General features: G+C 36.9%; 1 protein-coding gene across 2 annotated transcripts in view; it reads left to right on the top strand.

The window, feature by feature from the left end:
• CDC40 (cell division cycle 40) overlaps window positions 1-18,935 on the top strand; it is a 52,720-nt gene that overhangs the window by 22,308 nt on the left and 11,477 nt on the right. For both annotated transcript variants that reach the window (XM_011952800.1, XM_011952799.1), the window contains 9 exons: window positions 3,519-3,602; window positions 5,079-5,218; window positions 6,698-6,794; window positions 8,123-8,262; window positions 9,074-9,148; window positions 11,314-11,359; window positions 13,719-13,820; window positions 15,379-15,494; window positions 15,751-15,884. In XM_011952800.1, coding sequence (XP_011808190.1) covers window positions 3,519-3,602; window positions 5,079-5,218; window positions 6,698-6,794; window positions 8,123-8,262; window positions 9,074-9,148; window positions 11,314-11,359; window positions 13,719-13,820; window positions 15,379-15,494; window positions 15,751-15,884 — 934 coding nt within the window. The remainder of the gene's footprint in view (window positions 1-3,518; window positions 3,603-5,078; window positions 5,219-6,697; window positions 6,795-8,122; window positions 8,263-9,073; window positions 9,149-11,313; window positions 11,360-13,718; window positions 13,821-15,378; window positions 15,495-15,750; window positions 15,885-18,935) is intronic.

The following is an 18,935-nucleotide window of genomic DNA, read 5'->3' as shown; positions in this document are numbered from 1 at the left end:
ACAGAGTCTCACTGTGTCACCCAGGCTGTGCAGTGGTGGAATCTCTGCTCACTGCGACCACTGCTTCTGGGGTTCAGGCAAGTCTCATGCCTCAGCCTCCTGAGTAGCTGGAATTACAGATGTGAATGACCACGCCTAGCTAATTGTTTTTTTTTTTCTTCCGTAGAGATGGGGTTTTACCATATTGGCCAGACCGGTCTCAAACTCCTGGCCTCAAGTGATCTGCCTGCCTCGGCCTCCCACAGTGCTGGGATTACAGGCCTGAGCCACCATGCCCAGCCCTATTTCTCTTCATCAAAGATCCATATGATTGTTTTTCTTTTGTTTACTTGATAATCAAAATATTATATTTCCTTTTTGTTTTTCAGATTTTTAGGATTTTATTTCTGTATACTAAGTTTTCTGTTAGAAAAGGGAAAAAAAAGAAAACAACAGGGCATCAGTTTATATATTTGAGGTTTTCGTTGAGAAAGCATGACTCCTGTGTGGTGTTGCTGTTATTATTATTCTTCTTTTTTTCTTTTCTTTTTTCTTTTTTTTAATTATACTTTAAGTTCTAGGGTACATGTGTACAACGTGCAGGTTCGTTACATATGTATACATGTGTCATGTTGGTGTGCTGCACCCCTTACCTCGTCATTTACATTAAGTATATCTCCTAATGTTATCCCTCCCCCACCCCTCCCCACAATAGGACCCGGTGTGGGATGATCCCCTTCCTGTGTCCAAGTGATCTCATTGTTCAGTTCCCACCTACGAATGCGGTATTTGGTTTTCTGTTCTTGCGATTTGCTGAGAATGATGATTTCCAGCTGCATCCATGTCCCCACAAAGGACACGAACTCATCCTTTTTTGTGGCTGTGTAGTATTCCATGGTGTATATGTGCCACATTTTCTTAATCCAGTCTGTCACTGATGGACATTTTTGTTGATTCCAAGTCTTTGCTATTGTGAATAGTGCCGCAGTAAACTTGTGTGTGCATGTGTCTTTATAGCAGCATGACTTATAATCCTTTGGGTATATCCCCAGTAATGGGATGGCTGGGTCAAATGGTATTTCTAGTTCTAGATCCTTAAAATATTGTATTTCTTTACTGCAACTTGATTTTTCCGGACTACCAGTGAGGTCGAAGGTTTTTTCATTTATTTATGACCATTGTTTTGCAAATTGTTTATAGTCCCTTTCATTTACCTAATGGAATTAGTGTTAATAATTATTATTAGTTTAATTATCTGAAGGGTATAATAATAAAGTCAATATGATAGCCATTTCAAATAAGAGTACCAAAGGGAAGGAAGTAGACATTAACTCCATTAAAAAGATAAAAGGGAAAATAAGCTTCAGAAAGGTAGATAAGAATATTTAAGAAATGCAGAAATAATCACTTATTTGAGACACAAGATAGTGAGAAAACAAATTGGACTGAAATTTAGTAGTGTGAGAGTTAGATCTTGTTCTGTCACTGGCTGATTTGTAGTAAGACATAAGGCCAAATATTTAACTCTTATTTGTAAAAGGAAAATAATATTGTTTCCTAATCACCGGGGGTGGAAGGCAGTAGTGGGATTGGTGGTATGGCAGTAAAGATTTTTACCACCTAGGATGCGGAGCAAGAGGAAAGCATAACTTATTTTTCTGAGTTACAAGACTACGGCCAGATGAGTTGGGAAATGGTGCTTACACCGAGACAAGGACCAGTGATACCTCTTCCCTCTCTGTCTACTCCTTCACCCCTCCGGACACATCATGAAATGCCATTTATGTAGACGTTAAGTCTCCTTTCAAAGTAGAAATTTACATTCTAGCCGGATATGTTTTTTATTATTGAAATGGGAACTTTTAATTTGGTATGAGCTTATAAAAGTCTCATTTTTTGGAAAAGTTATGTACAAAACACTATTCTGTACATCAAAGAGATTAAAGGTAAAATAACTCATGGGATTTGAACCTGTGATTTCAGAGATTCTACTCCAAAGCTGATTTTCTGCCACCAAGCTCTCCTCTGGCTGAGAACATATTTTAATGCTAAAAAAAAATCTATGTTGAAATCAGCTAATAGCTAGGTTGTTGGTTCTGTTCTAGCCTATCATGAGAGTGAGTTGAGCATTTACATCCTTAGCTTGTTTGAAGAGCATGTTTCATGATGAATCTTTTTCTGTTCCCCAAAAGAAGTTTCCTATATTCTTTTTTTTTTTTTGAGATGGAACCTCACTTTGTCGCCCAGGCTGGAGTTCAGTGGTGCGATCTCAGCTCACTGCAAGCTCCACCTCCTGGGTTCACACTATTCTCCTGCCTCAGCCTCCCAAGTAGCTGGGACTACTTTGGATGAAAAATGAAAATAATAAGTCTATCTACTAGGATGTGCCCTTTAAAAAAAAATGGGCTTAGTACTTTTTTATGTATTCTGTTATTGTACACACGAGTTGTAGGCCATAAACTGATCAGTGATCTAGCACTCTTGTGAGTATACCAGACTAATGTTACCAAACATTTATTGTGCTAGCACACCCACTTGAGAAAAAAACTGAGTTGAGCTAACTTAGGTAGACTTTCTTTCCTTAAATTCCCATAGACCACTGAGGACCACATTTGTATGTAGCTACATACTCTATAATTAATTTAAGAAGTGCATTCATATGTTGATAGATATCCTTCCTTCCTTCTCTTAAGGAAATATAAAGAATGATTGAAGACTGTCCTTACTGTGAATGGTATTTTCAAAATAATAGCTAGATTTTATGTAATCTGCTTACCCTTTTTTATTATTTAATAATTTATATAATTTGATAAACTTAGCCCTGCCTGCAATATCCATTACCAAAAAGAAAAGGAAAATGGTTTCTGGATTTCCAAATGCATCATGTACATGTATTTTCAAGCTCTTAGAATATTTAAAACTAAAGTTTGATGTCTTGGCCAGAGAGGCTCTTAGTAATATAACGTCAGTGTGCAAAATTCATCCTATGAGAAACATTTTATGCTGGAGTCCAGCCTGAGCTTTGGGTTCTAAATATAAAAATATAGCTTTGGGTTCTAAATAGAAATATAGCTCAGGGGCCGAAAGCAGTGGCTCACGCCTATAATCCCAACACTTTGGCAGGCGGAGGCGGTGGATCATTTGAGGTCAGGAGTTCAAGACCAGCCTGGCCAACATGGTGAAACCCCATCTCTCCAAAAAAATTAAAAAGTTAGCTAGAGGTAATGATGCATGCCTGTAATCCCAGCTACTCTGGAGGCTGAGGCAGGAGAATTGCTTGAGCCTGATAGGTAGAGATTGTGGTGAGCCAAGATTGTTCTATGGCACTCCAGCCTGGGCAACAGGGTGAGACCCTGTCTCAAAAAAAAAGGAAGCAATATAGCTCAGGGCAGAATGATTGGTCCTGATTGGTTCTGAATTAAAGAGATCATTTTTGACATCTGAGAAAGAAAATGTGAAAAGTGTATATTTGTACTATAATAATAAAATGAATTTAAACAGCAAAATGGAGTTAATAATTTTCACTTTTTTCCTTTCAGGTTATGCATTAGACCCTTCATTAGATAATCATCAAGTGTCTGCTAAATATATTGGTTCTGTAGAAGAAGCTGAAAAAAATCAAGGTAATTTATTTGAAACATTTAATATCAAATATGTACACATCTATAATTAGTGTCTTGCAGAGTGACTTTAATTAGACAGTAAAAAATAGTATTTAGCACTTGGTTTTTTTGTTTTTTTTTTTAAGTTGAAACAATGGAGCAATACGTTTTAGAGCAATATAGTTCAGAAATGTTACAGTTTAGAGCTTGCTTTTGCCACTTACTAGTTGTGTAACCTTGTAGAAAAAATAATGGTACATATCTCTGAGTTATTTTGAATACTTGGCACCATGCCACCCCTGTAGAAATCACTCAATAAATTATAACTAATTTATAGATAATTTTGACAATTGACTTCTCAACATTAATGTCAAGCTTCATTTTAACGGAGTAGAAATACTTTATTTGGTAAGTCTGTGAAGATTGTCTTTGAAGAGTAGCTTTGAAGGCTGAATTTGAATATGTGTTTTAATGTATGTTTGTATTCATATTCATTTTGTACTTACGATAAGACAAAACATCATACGCTAAACGCTAGCTTGTCACAAGGCTCATCAGTCCATTAGAGTAGTATCCATAAAATGCAATTAAAAAAGTAATTTGCTGGTTGCATGGGACACTTCTGCTTAGTAGCTATAGACCCTGTGTGATCAGGCTGCTCTCTGTACATGAGCTAGATTATTGTTAAAATAGAATTTTAACAGGCTTTTGCTATAAAACATAGTCTGAATTACTATAGGCAGACATTTCTTCTTTAAGCTAGACCTCTGTAAGCCCCACCTGAAGGTAGCTAGATTCTTAGTTAACTTGTGACTATGATTCCACAGACCTTTCTTTTTCCAGGTTAATGACTATACACAGTATGCCACATTCTATTAATCAAATCAAAATCTCAACCAGAAACACCCTCCTTCTCCTTTTCTTTTACTGTTAATGATACTAGAGGTGAAGTTGAGACTAAAGTCACTTGGAAGAAGTACCACTTCTGGTGAAACCTTGTTTGATTTACATTTTTGCATTACAAGTGAAGATAAGTTATTAAGTACTTACTGTAATTTAATTTAGTTTTAAAATGATAAATTACAGTTTATTCTTGCTTCCAAAGGTCACTTTATCATTATTTAGCCATAATGAGTTCCTGAGTTTTTTCCAGAAAGTCATACAAATCCACTGACAGGGCTTTTTAATTCAACAAAAGGCTTGTGTGCCATTGTAGGAATACATATTTGGGTCTTTTCTTCAAGTATACAGTATTAGAATTTGCAGAATATTGAATTAGTTTTAAGTATCTTTGCCCAGAAAGTTGAATCCCTTTTTGTGTAGAATGAGTCAGCGTATGTGGTAGATTCATGTAGCTTGTTTGTTTTTTTAATAACTCTGTGGTCACTTGAACAATCATCTTTCTTTAACCATATAAAACAAAATTAAACATATGTTCATATTTCTTTAGAAAATGTACATCTCTCTCTCTCTCTCTCTTTTTTTTGGTTACCATAGGTTTAACTGTATTTGAAACTGGTCAGAAGAAAACAGAAAAGAGGAAAAAGTTTAAAGAAAATGATGCATCCAATATTGATGGTTTCTTGGGACCATGGGCAAAATATGTGGATGAAAAAGATGTAGCCAAACCTTCAGAAGTAAGCTTTGATGTTTTTAATTGTCAGTTCAGGTATATGCTGTATCGATGAAGGATATCTACATTAATAAACTTGAGATTTCCTTAGAGAACCAAATGACTCATCAAAATTTTTCTGCCTTTAGTTGATTGAAAATATACAATAAAATTTATTTTTATTTGGAATATTTTTATTTACCTTTTTTGCTGATTTGTTTTCTCTCATGCTTTTTTATTGAATTACAATATTGAACAATTTTCCTGAAGATTTCCTTGATATTGCTATTAGGCTGCCATGGTAGCTGCTCTTCTGATACTAGACATTCAGATAGTAACTACAAAATCAGCCTTCTATGACACTAGAATTGATGAGAAGTTTTATTGATTTATGAATTTATTTAAAATTTTAAACAAATTTTATCTCTATGTGTATTTTTAAAACTACTATAAAGTTTGTAAAGGAAATGCTCTGCCATTCCCTTCCTCACCTCCTAATCTCACTGTCTTCATGAGCCAGAGAGTGTTCTAGGTGCCAGGCATACAGCAGTGGACAAGATCAAGAAAATCCTGTCCTCATGAAGCTTATATTCTAGCTGTTACTTACATCCATTGAATCTATATTTATAATAATAGAAGTAAAGAGGTGATATCTAAGATGAGTAAACTTATGCTACTATTATTTATTTATTTTAGATTTTATCTGTTGACTTCTTTGTTATTATAGATACAGATTTACTACTACCCCATATTCTGTCCCCAGCTCCTCCCAAAAAAGTTGCATCTCAAATGTATAGTCATCACTTACATCCTTAGGACTATGTAAAAACAATTAACTGAAAAACAACATTATGTGCTAAAATTCAGTTTCCATTCTGCAGCTAGATTTTCTGCTTGCCTTGTCTTTTTACTTGTATAACTAGTAAAACATGTTAAAATGTATTTCTAGGTATCAGAGAAGGATGAGTTTTGAAAACTGATTTTGTATAGTTGAAAAGTATTATCTAGTATCCATTATGTATTTAGTACCATTTTGTAATTTGTGGAAGAGGTAATCAGTCTCTGCTTATAGAAGACTTGAAGTTGGCCGGACCTGTAAGCCCAGCACTTTGGGAGGCCAAGGCTGGCGCACTGCCAGAGCTCAGGAGTTCGAGACCAGCCTGGGCAACACAGTAAAACCCCATCTCTACTAAAATAAAAAAAACTAGCCAGGCATGGTAGTGCGCACAGAGTAGTCCCAGCTACTCGGGAGGCTGAGGCAGGAGAATCACTTGAACCCGGAAGAGGGAGATTGCAGTGAGCTGAGATTCGCACCACTGCACTCCAGCCTGGGCGACAGAGCAAGACTCAGTCTCAGAAAAAAAATTAAGTGTTGAGCTTGTTATCCTGGGAACATACTTGGACCAGATATGTAGACCTCATTATAAATAACTAATAACACCAACTTTAGGTATAATGAGGTTCTAGAACATTCACTTTAAATTTCACTCCTTAATTTTCTTAGGAAGAACAAAAAGAATTGGATGAAATCACAGCCAAGAGGCAGAAAAAAGGAAAGCAGGAAGAAGAGAAACCTGGGGAGGAGAAGACAATCTTACATGGTAACATATATTTTATACATCTTCATTTTTATGAAAAACCTTCATATTTACTCTGTTAGCTGTTCATACAATATCATTACCCTTACTATCAGCTGTTATAAAATCATTATGTTGAGTATAATTATGTTAGACAATTTGTATCCCAAGGAAATTACAGCAGACTTCTGTATACTGATATAGGAGAAAAAATAGCATGATTAATGATAGCCACAGATAATTTTTTTCTAAGTGTTAATGAATTTTATGAAATGGTAGATAAAAAAGAAACTTGAATAGTCCACAGTCTATTCTTTCGTAAGATAAAGTTGACTCTTTTGGTGTATTAATAGTACCCCAGTCATTTTAACTATTTTTAATGAAGCCAAATACTCAGGTATCCACACAGTTCATAACCGTTATTCAGCTATACTCAGAATAAACTTGGATTTTCATGTGAAAAGATAGAGATTAAGGCTCTCATACTTATTTTGACTTGTAGAAGGAAATGCATATTCACCAAAATAAATCATAAGTATTCTAGAATGTACCTGTTGGTTAATAATTAGTTATATTTAGGAACTTACATAGTGATTATCTAAAACTGTAAAGAATAACTTAGTACTTACATTGTTGCTTATTCTAATGTTATATTACATCAGATATTTAGGTTTGATGAAGCCATATTTCATTCTTCAAGCTTCAGTTTTATCTCCAAGGAGTCTATTCAGTACTATGGTGCTTAAAACTATAATAACAATAATATAATAACATTTATTGAGTACCCACTCTGTGCCAGGCATGCTGCTGATTGCTTTATATACAGTATGTCATTTAATTCTCACAGGTGACTTTATTGTAAAATTTGTGATGAAAGCAGGAAAAGATAAATGAAAGGGAAATGGAAGGGCATAAAAGAGGAAAGCAAGGGAAAAGGATAGTTGATATATTTTGTTTTGTTTTAACTTCCTTCTTAACGTGTTTTATTTCTGCTTCTTTACCAGTGACTCACAAGGCCCAAGTATTATCTTCCCTTGCTATAATTATGCCACAGTGAAGTCTTTATAGATTACTAAGATGTGTAAGTGATGAAAAGAAGTATAGATCTTATCTAAAGGTCTATAATCTCTGGGTATTTAGGAATTTCGAAATACTACCTCTAGTTGTAAATGATAGCAGTTATTTTAAGCACTTATATCTTAGCTGACTCTTGATCTTTACATCATTGGAGTGTTATTACCCGAACCTTAATATGGAAGATATCCCTGTGAAAAAAATGTTATTTTAAAAATATAAGTTTCATGACTATGGGTTGTATTTGTTTATTGATTTTCTTTGCCTTTTTGTTTCAGTTAAAGAAATGTATGACTATCAAGGCAGGTCCTATCTTCACATACCTCAGGATGTTGGTGTTAATCTACGGTCAACTATGCCACCTGAGAAGTGTTATCTTCCCAAAAAACAAATTCATGTGTGGTCTGGACACACGAAGGTAAGCAAGTTGGTTGTTTCTGTTTGCTGTAATGCTATGATAATGAAGCCAACATAAAGTTTTAGCTGTTAATGTGGAACATTTAGTATTTCTGGTAAAGGTACAGGGAAGTCAAATTGAATATAATTCTGGGTTAGGCTTTGGAGGTGCCCACACATCCATCACAGGTGACTAATCAGTCTTCAAGCCATCTGAATTGGCCATGATATAGCGTTCATGATTTAGTGTCCTGCATCCTTGTAGCCAGGCCTTTCCCCACAAGCTCCTGCTACAATCTTCTTCCTTTTGGGCACCAAATCAGTGACTAATGGGCTGGTACTAGCACCAAGTCTCCTGCTTAGTTTCAGTAATTTTGCTTTAGCTCTGTGGTTATCACACTTCAGAGATTAGATGTGCCCTGGTTTATAAACTATGGTAATTTTTAAACTAATGCAGAGATAAGGTACATGAAAATTTTTCATGTTGATATTCTTTGTCATATGCACCATTCCAACTTGTAATTTCCAACTCTTTGCAAAGAGCAAAGGGACTAAGTAAAAAGAGGAAGAGAAGTGGGGGCAGTAGCAATTTGATTGACTCAGGATTCCATTGGATGAGGAACTCAATATTAAAGGTTAGAAAAAAAAATCTTCAAAAGCTTGGTGTCAATAAGGTCTGCTCTTGGAATGCTAATGAAAGCTATTCTGGGGTGTGATTTTTGGAATGAAAAATAGCAAATTAGGCTGCTTAATATATACTGTCTTTTCTTGATGCTTCATTTGAGCTGATCTTTTGAATGTTTCTGGTTGATAACTGTAATACCTTTTTATAGGGCGTCAGTGCAGTCAGATTGTTTCCTCTCTCTGGCCATTTATTGCTGTCTTGTTCCATGGACTGTAAAATTAAGGTGAGTTTTCAGTAACAGAGTCGGAGTGCTGCAAAGCTAGTTCTTTGTTTAAATCTATTTGGTTAATTATAAAAAAAATTGGGTTTGTTAGGCAATTAGAAGCTAATTATTTTCTCTTAGATCCTGTAAATGCAGCAATTTATGAACTACTTCCAAACATAAATTCCATATGGCTCTGTGGTCCAATTAACTAGGCTCCCCCCCCTTTTTTTTTTTTTAAGATGGAGTCTTGCTCTGTCGCCCAGGCTGGAGTGCAGTGGCATGATCTTAGTTCACTGCAAGCTCCAGCTACTGGGTTCACGCCATTCTCCTGCCTCAGCCTCCCAAATAGCTGAAACTACAGGCGCCTGCAGTGGCTAGGCCGCTTTTTAAGCCTAGAAAAGTGATGAGAATGTAATCCAATCATGTTGGCTTTGGACATATAAATAATCACTGATCATTATAGAGATTTTGTATATGTAGTAGTTTATTTGTTTCTCCAAACCTTATGAAATAGAGAGGACATATGATAGAAATCCTATTTTTAGAAAGTAGAAAATGTAATTCATCCTTTTTCTTCTAAATACTAGTAGACACCAAGTAACAGGACTGCTCCCAGCCCCTTCTTTCACCTTTTCTAGTCTTGGGAAACTCCATCTTTAGCTTCTGTTCAGTTGTAGAATGTGTGGTAGAAAAAACTCGGTTGCCAATGCATCTCAACCTGAATATGCAGAATGTCTTGAAAAAAATTTTAAATCGGAAAGGATAGTTCTTACCGGTTTTGTGTCTTCTCTTTGTCTGGACCATTATGATGGTTCGATAAATACCAACGCTATAGTGCTCTTGGGGCTTCGAAAGTTGAGTCATTAAAATTTTATCATTTGTAAATAATTCATGAATATTAACAATGAAAAAGGCCACTTCTTTTGGTAAGAGCAACCATTTAGGCATTTGCCTCTAATAGCTTAAAATGACAGGCCAACATTTTGGAGTAAAAACCCCCATTTTACTTTACTTTTACTTGGTACAAACCATGTTAATTGAGATGTTGGTCTTTTCTTTGACCAACCAAAAAAGCATAGAATTCAATTTAGTTGACTTCTATAAACATTCTATTATGTGCAAGAGACTGAAAGTAAAAGCTTATAAAGGCACTGTCCCTCCCCTTAGGATGATCATTTTATTATGATATAAATGATCATTATAGAGGTAAGCACAAGATATGCTGGTTTCAAAGAGGAAGCACACCTTAGTAAGAAGGTTAACTAAGTAAAGGATAAGGAAACAGGAGTAGAGTGTGCTTGAAAAGAGTGAAGAGAATGAATCAGCATGGTGTGTGCTGAAAATAACGGTTTTGTGCTTGCTGGAGCGTAACATCTAAGAGACAAGGAATGATTGCAGTCCTGGGCAAGAAACCAGGTCTCAGAGGTCCTTTCCTAGTATGCTACAGTAACTGAGACTGTGTCATATTGGCACTGGTGGCAAGGAAATGCTTTCTATTTTAGAGTACTAGCAACATTGTTGAGGATTGGATTCAAGGCAGTCAAGAATAAAGCTAGCCTTGAAGCTATTGTATTAATCTACTTTAGATGTGCTGAGAATTATGAGCCTTTTATTTTAATCTAGATCATCATTTTCTTATAGCTTCTGTAATACTTGTTACCTCAGAAAACTAAACAAAAAAGCCTTTCAGTATCAAATATTATATACATGGCGGTTTTAATAACACAATTCCTTTAAAAGTTGGTATACATGGCGGTTTTAATAATACTTAATTCCTTTAAAATTCATTTGTAGTGCTACAAAAGTAGAAACTTTTCGTCCTAGAAAATGTATGAAACAGAAAAGAGCAATATGAAAATGAAAACTCACTTGAATTAACTCCATCTATAGTTAAGTTTCTTGATATTTTGGTGTAAATATCTTTAAAACTCTTTAGTTTTGAGTGTGTGTGACTCTCTGTGTGTGTGTGTGTGTGTGTGTGTGTGTGTATTCCAAATAATATAACACAAACTGGCAGCACCAAGCAATATTTAATGATATTCAGTGTTTAATATTTAATGATTGAAGCTGTGTGTTTACACACACAGATATGCACACACGTAACCAGCATAGGGCTGATGTTATTGATTGAAAGACCTTTATTAAATGTAATATTTCTATGTGTTGTTTTTTTTCTCCCCCAGCTATGGGAGGTTTATGGAGACCGGCGCTGTCTGAGAACATTTATTGGTAATGCTTCTTTTCTCTCCAACATAAATCTGGGAAGAATTTTTAAAGTAAGATAACATCATTGACAGTAATTTTACTCAGTAATTTTACTACACTGATAGGAAGTGAAGTCTTCATGGACTTGAGCTGAATCTGGAAGGAGGAGTCAGTGTCCCCAGTTAGACAAAGAAAGAGAACTAGGAAGCAAGAGCAGCAGATGCAAAACAAAAGTAGCGTGAGGTAGCATGCTGCTGAGGGGATCCACATACATTTCAGGATTGTCAGAGTATGGGGGATGGTGAGAAGCAAAAGCAGAGAAAAGTAGCAAGAGAGGGACCAGAGCATGGAAGACCTCCTGTGCCATTAATAAAGAGTTTAGCCTCTGTTGTGAGGGCATTGGGGAACCATGAAAGAGCCTTTCCGGAAAGCAACATGATTTGAAGTTTACGAAGATCAAATGGCAATACGCAGGATGATTTGGTAGGGCAAGCCTGGAGGAAGGAAAATGAATTACACAGTTATTTCATAGGTCTGGTTTAGAGATGATGAGAGTCTGAACCAAAGCAGCAGAGAGAGAAGAAAGGAACTACATATTAGAGTTAAAGTCAGTGAGATTTAGTAATGGCATGTGAATGATCACAGTGAGACAGGAATCTAGGGTGACTCCCATGAGACTGGATGAATGATGGTGCCATTCACCAAGAAGGAACATAAGATGATGGTGAGGTTTTAGATACACCAAATTTGAGCTGCCTTTGGGATATTGAGGTGAAAATGTCCAGTAAGCAATTAGATAGCCAAATGTTGAGCTTTGAAGAGAGACTGAGAATTGGCAGCTAAAGCATAAAAAAAGGATGAGATTGAGAGAACTCCTTGAAGAAAGAAAGAAGGCCAAAGGGAGGACAGCTTTGTGACAAGCTAGCCTTTTTGGTAGAGAAAGGTTTATTGTTTTTGTCAAATTTCATGTGAAGGCTAGTTACTCTTTCCAGATTTAACTGTAGCACATTGAAACGGTGTGACTCTTAGTGGCTCTGTTTTTAGATTAAAGTGGGAGTCTGTTCGGCAGTGCTTTATGATTTTAGGGCCTCCCTGTACAAATTAATTCTGCCTAAGATGACACTGCAGCCTAAAGGAAGATTTGTGGAAGGCTCTTAGCTATGTACAGGGGAACAAAATGTCTCCGTCAGATAGAGTGGATTTTGGTCCGCATCTGTCTCCCCTGTACTGACAGACCATTTTTCTGTGGAAAACTGAAATTTTCCTCCTGAGGGAGATGATAGCAGCTCTGACTGGGACTCCAGCTGTAGAAAAGGATGGCTAATTGCCATGACACATACCTCCTGATGGGAGTTCACTGGAGGTGATGGTTTAGAGCTGCTGCATGTGGTTAACAATTTGTGCCATGCTCATTTTGCACAATTGTATGTGTCTTGGTCATGGTGGGGTGGAGCATTTTTGCTTTTGTTTAGCCACATTTTATTTTTCCCTGTAACTTTTAAGACTTGAGTGGTCTGGCAATATTCATTTTTAAGTAAAGTATTATCAGCACCTTAAAATTAGTGTATTGTCAAAACATAATCTTAAAACAATAGAAGCTAGCCTGGGCAACATGGCAAAACCCTGTCTCTACAGGAAATACAGAAATTAGCCAGGCGTGGTGATGTGCACCTGTAATTCCAGCTACTCGAGAAGTTGAGGTGGGTGGATCGCTTGAGCCAGAGAGGTTGAGTTTACAGTTAGCTGAGATCCAGCCACTGCACTCCAGGCTGGGCAACAGAGTGAGACCCTGTCTCAAAAATAAAAAACCAATGCAAGCTAATAATAGTTTTTGGAAAGTCTCCTACATTCTGAATCAGTTTCTATGAAATTTGGTAATGTGATCACAGAAATATGCAATTATTGAACAAGGGCTACAGTTTCCTGAGCTTTAGTTTTAGGTCACTTTGTTTTCACTTGCAGCCTAGTGAACAATTTGAGAGTGAACCTCCAAAATTCCAGCAGCCATTTCTTTTACTGGCAATAATTGGTCTTTTACATTTCCATAAATTCTTGGCTAGCTAGTTGTCACTTGTATGTACTGCATATTAAGAAATTGCTATGACAGACTTAAAAGAAAAGTTAAACCTTTTCTCTTGGTTCTTAACCAAGATGTTATGCATCAGAATCACCTAAGGAGCTTCTTCAAGGGGAAAAAAAATGCCCACATTCTGAAGCCCACACATAACATATTCTAAGTCAGTAAATCAGGCAGTGGCATTCCAGTGATCTTGACTCACGACTGAGAACCACTGCTTAGTGCTGTGTCTCTTTATGGTGTTTATGTTTTAAGAGAAGATATGATGCTTCACCTCATTGCTGTTTCTGTTGACTCCACCTTTAGGTCACAGTAAGGCTGTTAGGGATATTTGCTTCAATACTGCGGGAACACAGTTCCTCAGCGCAGCCTATGACAGGTATCTTAAGCTCTGGGACACTGAGACAGGTAAGAGTTCACCTATGCTAATACATATTCATCTTACAAGTTATCGTTTATATATGAAATGGTGTGAGTAGTCTTCTGTGGCCAAATGGCACCTTCTCTAACTGCTGATTCTCTTACCATTCACTGTCAGCAAATATCACAGAATACATTTGTAGAGTTGAAACTGAGCATAAGTAGCTCTTTCACTGTGAAACTTGTTTCCACCAGATAGAGTTTATAAAGCAAACATATTGACAGATAAGCAAAGTCAAAATCTTGTATAGGCCATCTAATTGATCTTTCTGTTCCCCTACATTATCTAGCACTGTGCATTGCACATAACAGAAGTGCAATAAATGTCTGATGAACAAAATTAAATGTGTTTGCACAAATTGATTAAAATGTAGGTCTAAACTTTCACAGGCCAGTTGGTTTTATATATTCACAACCATACTAATTGCTGCTTATTAATTGATTCACATTAATATGTTGTGGCTAGTATAATTTTATGTAATTAGAAAAATCATCTTATTATCTTATTGTCTTATTATCATTACCCTTACTGTATTTGAAGGGTAATGATAATAGTTAATATTTATTAAACGTCATCTAATAGGCATAATTGCTAAGCATTGATATTCAGTATCTCCTTCAATCTTAATTTATCCCTATGAGGTAAGTACTATTATTAGATTATAGATACGGAAACTGAGGCTTAAAGAGCTAACTTTTTCAGGGTCACACAGCTAATAAGTGGCAGACTTGGTTTCCAACGAAGCTCTCTCTGATGCCAAAGCCCATGTTCTTCAGCGCTTTAGCAGTGGTTCTCAGTTCTGGCCACACATTATAATCATCTGAAGAGCTTTAATGTTACTGATGCCTGAGTCCCACCTTCAGAGGTATTTACGTAATTGGTACAGTGTATCGACTAGATGATTGTACCGTGTAGCCAAGGCTGAGAGACTACCATTTTGCAGGTTCTTTTAAAAATCAAGATAAAATATACATACAGTAAAATGTATGAAGTGCCTAAATATTCAGTGATTTTTTTTTTTTTTTTTGGTAAACATACCTGTGCAGCTGTCTACCACCAAGATCAAGATATAGAATATTTCCAGCACTCAGTAAACGTTCTTATGCCCTTTTCCAGTCTGTGCCCACTCCCAGTAACCATAGTAACCACTTCTGTCATCACAGATTCATTTTTCCTCTTCTTAAACTTCTTATATATGAAATCATACCATTTTTTCTCTTTTGTTTCTAGCTCCAGCATAATGTCTGAGATTCCCTCATGGCTTATACCAATAGTTTGTTCTTTTTTATTGCTTGCACTATTCCATTATATGAATGAAGTTATAATTTATTTATTCTACAATTGGTAGTGCAGATTTACTTTTGAAAAAATTATTTTTAATCATTAAAAATCTGTGAAAAAGAACAAATGTAGTTTACAGTAAAGAGCAAGCAGGCAGCCCTTCTTCAACATTTATTAAGCAGGTGACCTCTAGATCTTAATCTCACAGTCATCTCTAAGTGGTCAAATTTATTTTACCTATTTAATTTGAGTCTTTGATTTTAGGACAGTGTATATCAAGATTTACAAACCGAAAAGTACCTTATTGTGTCAAATTCAATCCTGATGAAGATAAGCAAAATCTCTTTGTGGCTGGGATGTCTGATAAGAAGATTGTGCAAGTAAGTTTTTCACAGTATTTTGTTAAGACTCCTAAGCTTTATGTTGTATAAGGGGATGGAATAAGTTAATAAGCTAATATTACTCATTTAATGTTTGCTACTTTTAGGGACGGCTGATGCACCATTCTTAGTAGAAAAATTTACATTTATAAAAATGTCATGTTGAAGATCTTCTCCTTCTCCACTTTCCAGAATTATGGTCTTTCATAAATCCACTCTACTTCTGTCTTTACCTTTTTTCTTGCCTGATATACAGTGGGACATTCGAAGTGGAGAAATTGTGCAGGAATATGATCGGCATTTGGGAGCTGTCAACACCATTGTTTTTGTGGATGAGAATAGGAGATTTGTGAGCACATCTGATGACAAAAGCCTAAGAGTTTGGGAATGGTGAGTTTCCATCAGTACAAAATCTGATTTATATAAAGCAAGCAGTTAAAAATCATTATTGACAAAGATGAAGCCTGATAGTATGGAACCATTGAATATTTTTTGCAACTGTGATCCTGGCTTGCCAATCAAACTTTTAACTATGTAAATACTGACAATATAGAGATTAAAATCTAAACATGCTACCATTTATAATCTTTGGATAGTCTTTTCAAAGGATGTGTATCTTGAGTTGTTTTTCTTAGAGTGATGCTGGATTTGTATTTTGCTGTCTTACATTCTTTATTAGGTACCTTATTCATCTCTGTAAAATAACTGGCAAGGAGGAGGGGGATTGAGCATAAGATCGTGGCCCTAGAACCACCCAAAGAAAATAGTGGTGTATATCTTAATTTTTTTAAATGTCCACTTTTTATGATTATTCAATACTGAAAGATGCCCCATGTATTAGTCTGTTTTCACACTACTGATAAAGACATACCTGAGACTGGGCAATTTACAAAAGAAAGGTTTAATGAACTTAAGTTCCACATGGCTAGGGAGGCCCCACAACCACTGATGAAGGAGAAAGGCCCTTTTTTTTTTTTGAGATGGAGTCTCGCTCTGTCGTACAGTTTAGAGTGCACTAGCATGATCTCGGCTCACTGCAGGTTCTGCCTTCCGGGTTCACGCCATTCTCCTGCCTCAGCCTCCCGAGTAGCTGGGACTACAGGTGCCTGCCACCACACCCAGCTAATTTTTTGTATTTTTAGTAGAGACGGGGTTTCACCATGTTAGTCAGGATGGTCTCAATCTCCTGACCTCGTGATCCGCCCGCCTCAGCCTCCCAAAGCGTTGGGATTATAGGCGTGAGCCACCGCGCCCGGCCTAATCCTGAGTCTTATAAAAACACACCAATCACACTATGCCTCCTTTTGTCTTTTTGTAGCTAGTAGAAGAATTTTTGTGGGGAGAGATTCACTTACTTTGAGAAAATGTGAAGATTCTTTGCCAAAACAGAGCTGAGCTTCTAGGATCCAAATGTGGGCAAGAAAAGATGCTACTTCACACAGAGAAGAAGGAAGAAGAAAGAAAGGGGCGATAAGAGAGACCACATGCTTTATGATATGTCCTTTTTCCAAGACTCTGCACCCCCTCATTCTCCAAATAACTGTCAATAGCATTAATAAATTCATCAGGAACTGTGGATCCACTATATTTAATCTCTATGTCCCAAATCAATCCTTATGTATCCCCAGGGTGTAAGCCCATTCCCCCAACACGCCCTGCTCCATGACTCTCCCATGCAGACATTCTTCCCCGCTTAGCTAACAATCTTTTACCTACATGGAGTTACCATTGGTGAGATTGTTCCAGTGATATATAAATTGGTATAAACATTTTTAAATCAATATCAAAGGAAAAGCTTTATGATTTTTTGGATTTGTCAAAAATTTCTTGGTTAAGACATCAAGAGCACAGACAACAAAATTCAACAAAAGCAAAAATAGAGAACAGAGACTGCTTCAAACTTAAAAATTTTGTTCATCAAAAGACATAATCAATATAATGAAATGGGAGAAAACATTTACAAATCACATAGGTGATAACAGATTAATATTTAGAATATGCCAGGCACTCACGCCTGTAATCCCAGCACTTTGTGAGGCTGAGGCAGGCAGATCACAAGGTCAGGAGATCGAGATCACCCTGGCCAACATGGTGAAACCTCGTCTCTACTAAAATACAAAAAATTAGCCAGGTGTGATGGTGCGCACCTGTAGTCCCAGCTACTCAGGAGCCTGAGGCAGGGGAATCACTTGAACCCAGGAAGCAGAGGTTGCAGTGAGCCGAGATCGCACCACTGCGCTCCAATCTGGTGACAGAGCGAGACTCCGTCTCAAAAAAAAAAAATTAGAACATATAAAGAATTCCTGCAACTCAACATAAAAAATCAAATAACCCAATTTAAACAAAGGACTTGAACAGACATTTTTCCAAAGGTGATATACAAATGGCCAAGAAGCATATGAAAAGATACTCAACATCACTAATCATCAGAGAAATGCAAATCAAAATCATGATGAGATATTACCTCATACCCAATAGGATGGCTACTATAAAAAAAGTGTTTGTGGTGGTGTGGAAAAGTTGGGACTCTTGTGTACTGTTGGTGGGATTATAAAACGGTGCAGCTGCTGTGGACAGTATAGAGGTTCCTCAAAAAATTAAAAATAGAACTACCATATGATCCAGCAATCTCACTCCCGGGTATATACCCAAAGTAATTGAAAGCAGGGACTCAAAGGGATATTTGTATACCTATGTTCATAGCGGCACTATTCACAAGAGACAAGAGGTGGAAGCAACCAAAATACCTGTCAATGTATAAATACATAAACAAAATGTGGTATTAAACACAATGGAATACTTCCTTAAAAAGGAAGAAAATCTCATTACATGCTACAACCTGGATGAACACTGAGGACATTATGCTAAGTTAAATAAGTTCATCACAAAAGGACAAATACTATATGATTCTACCTATATAAAGCCTCTAAAGCAGTCAGATTCCAGACAGAGAAAGTCTGTGATAGTTTATCTGTGGCTGGAGGAAACAGGACAAAAGGGAGTTGTTTTCTAATGGGTACAGAATTTTTTTTTTTGGAGACAGAGTCTCGCTCTGTTGCCCAGGCTGGACTGCAGTGGCCGAATCTCAGCTCCCTGCAAGCTCTGCATCCCGGGTTTACACCATTCTCCTGCCTCAGCCTCCCGAGTAGCTGGGACTACAGGCGTCTGCCACCTTGCCCCACTAGTTTTTTGTATTTTTTAGTAGAGATGGAGTTTCACCGGGTTAGCCAGGATGGTCTCAATCTCCTGACCTCATGATCCGCCCTTCTCGGCCTCCCAAAGTGTTGGGGTTACAAGCTTGAGCCACCGCGCCCGGCAGAATTTTTTTGTTTAGACGGCTAGAGTGCAGTGGCCCGATCTCAGCTCACTGTGACGGCTGCCTCCCAGGTTCAAGCGATTCTTCTGCCTCAGTCTCCTGAGTAGCTGGGATTACAGGCACCC

Source organism: Colobus angolensis, unplaced genomic scaffold (genome assembly GCF_000951035.1).
Source record: "Colobus angolensis palliatus isolate OR3802 unplaced genomic scaffold, Cang.pa_1.0 Scaffold35, whole genome shotgun sequence".
NCBI lineage: Eukaryota > Metazoa > Chordata > Mammalia > Primates > Cercopithecidae > Colobus > Colobus angolensis.
Note: the sequence above shows the minus strand (reverse complement) of the source record. Positions and strands in the feature narration are given on the sequence as shown.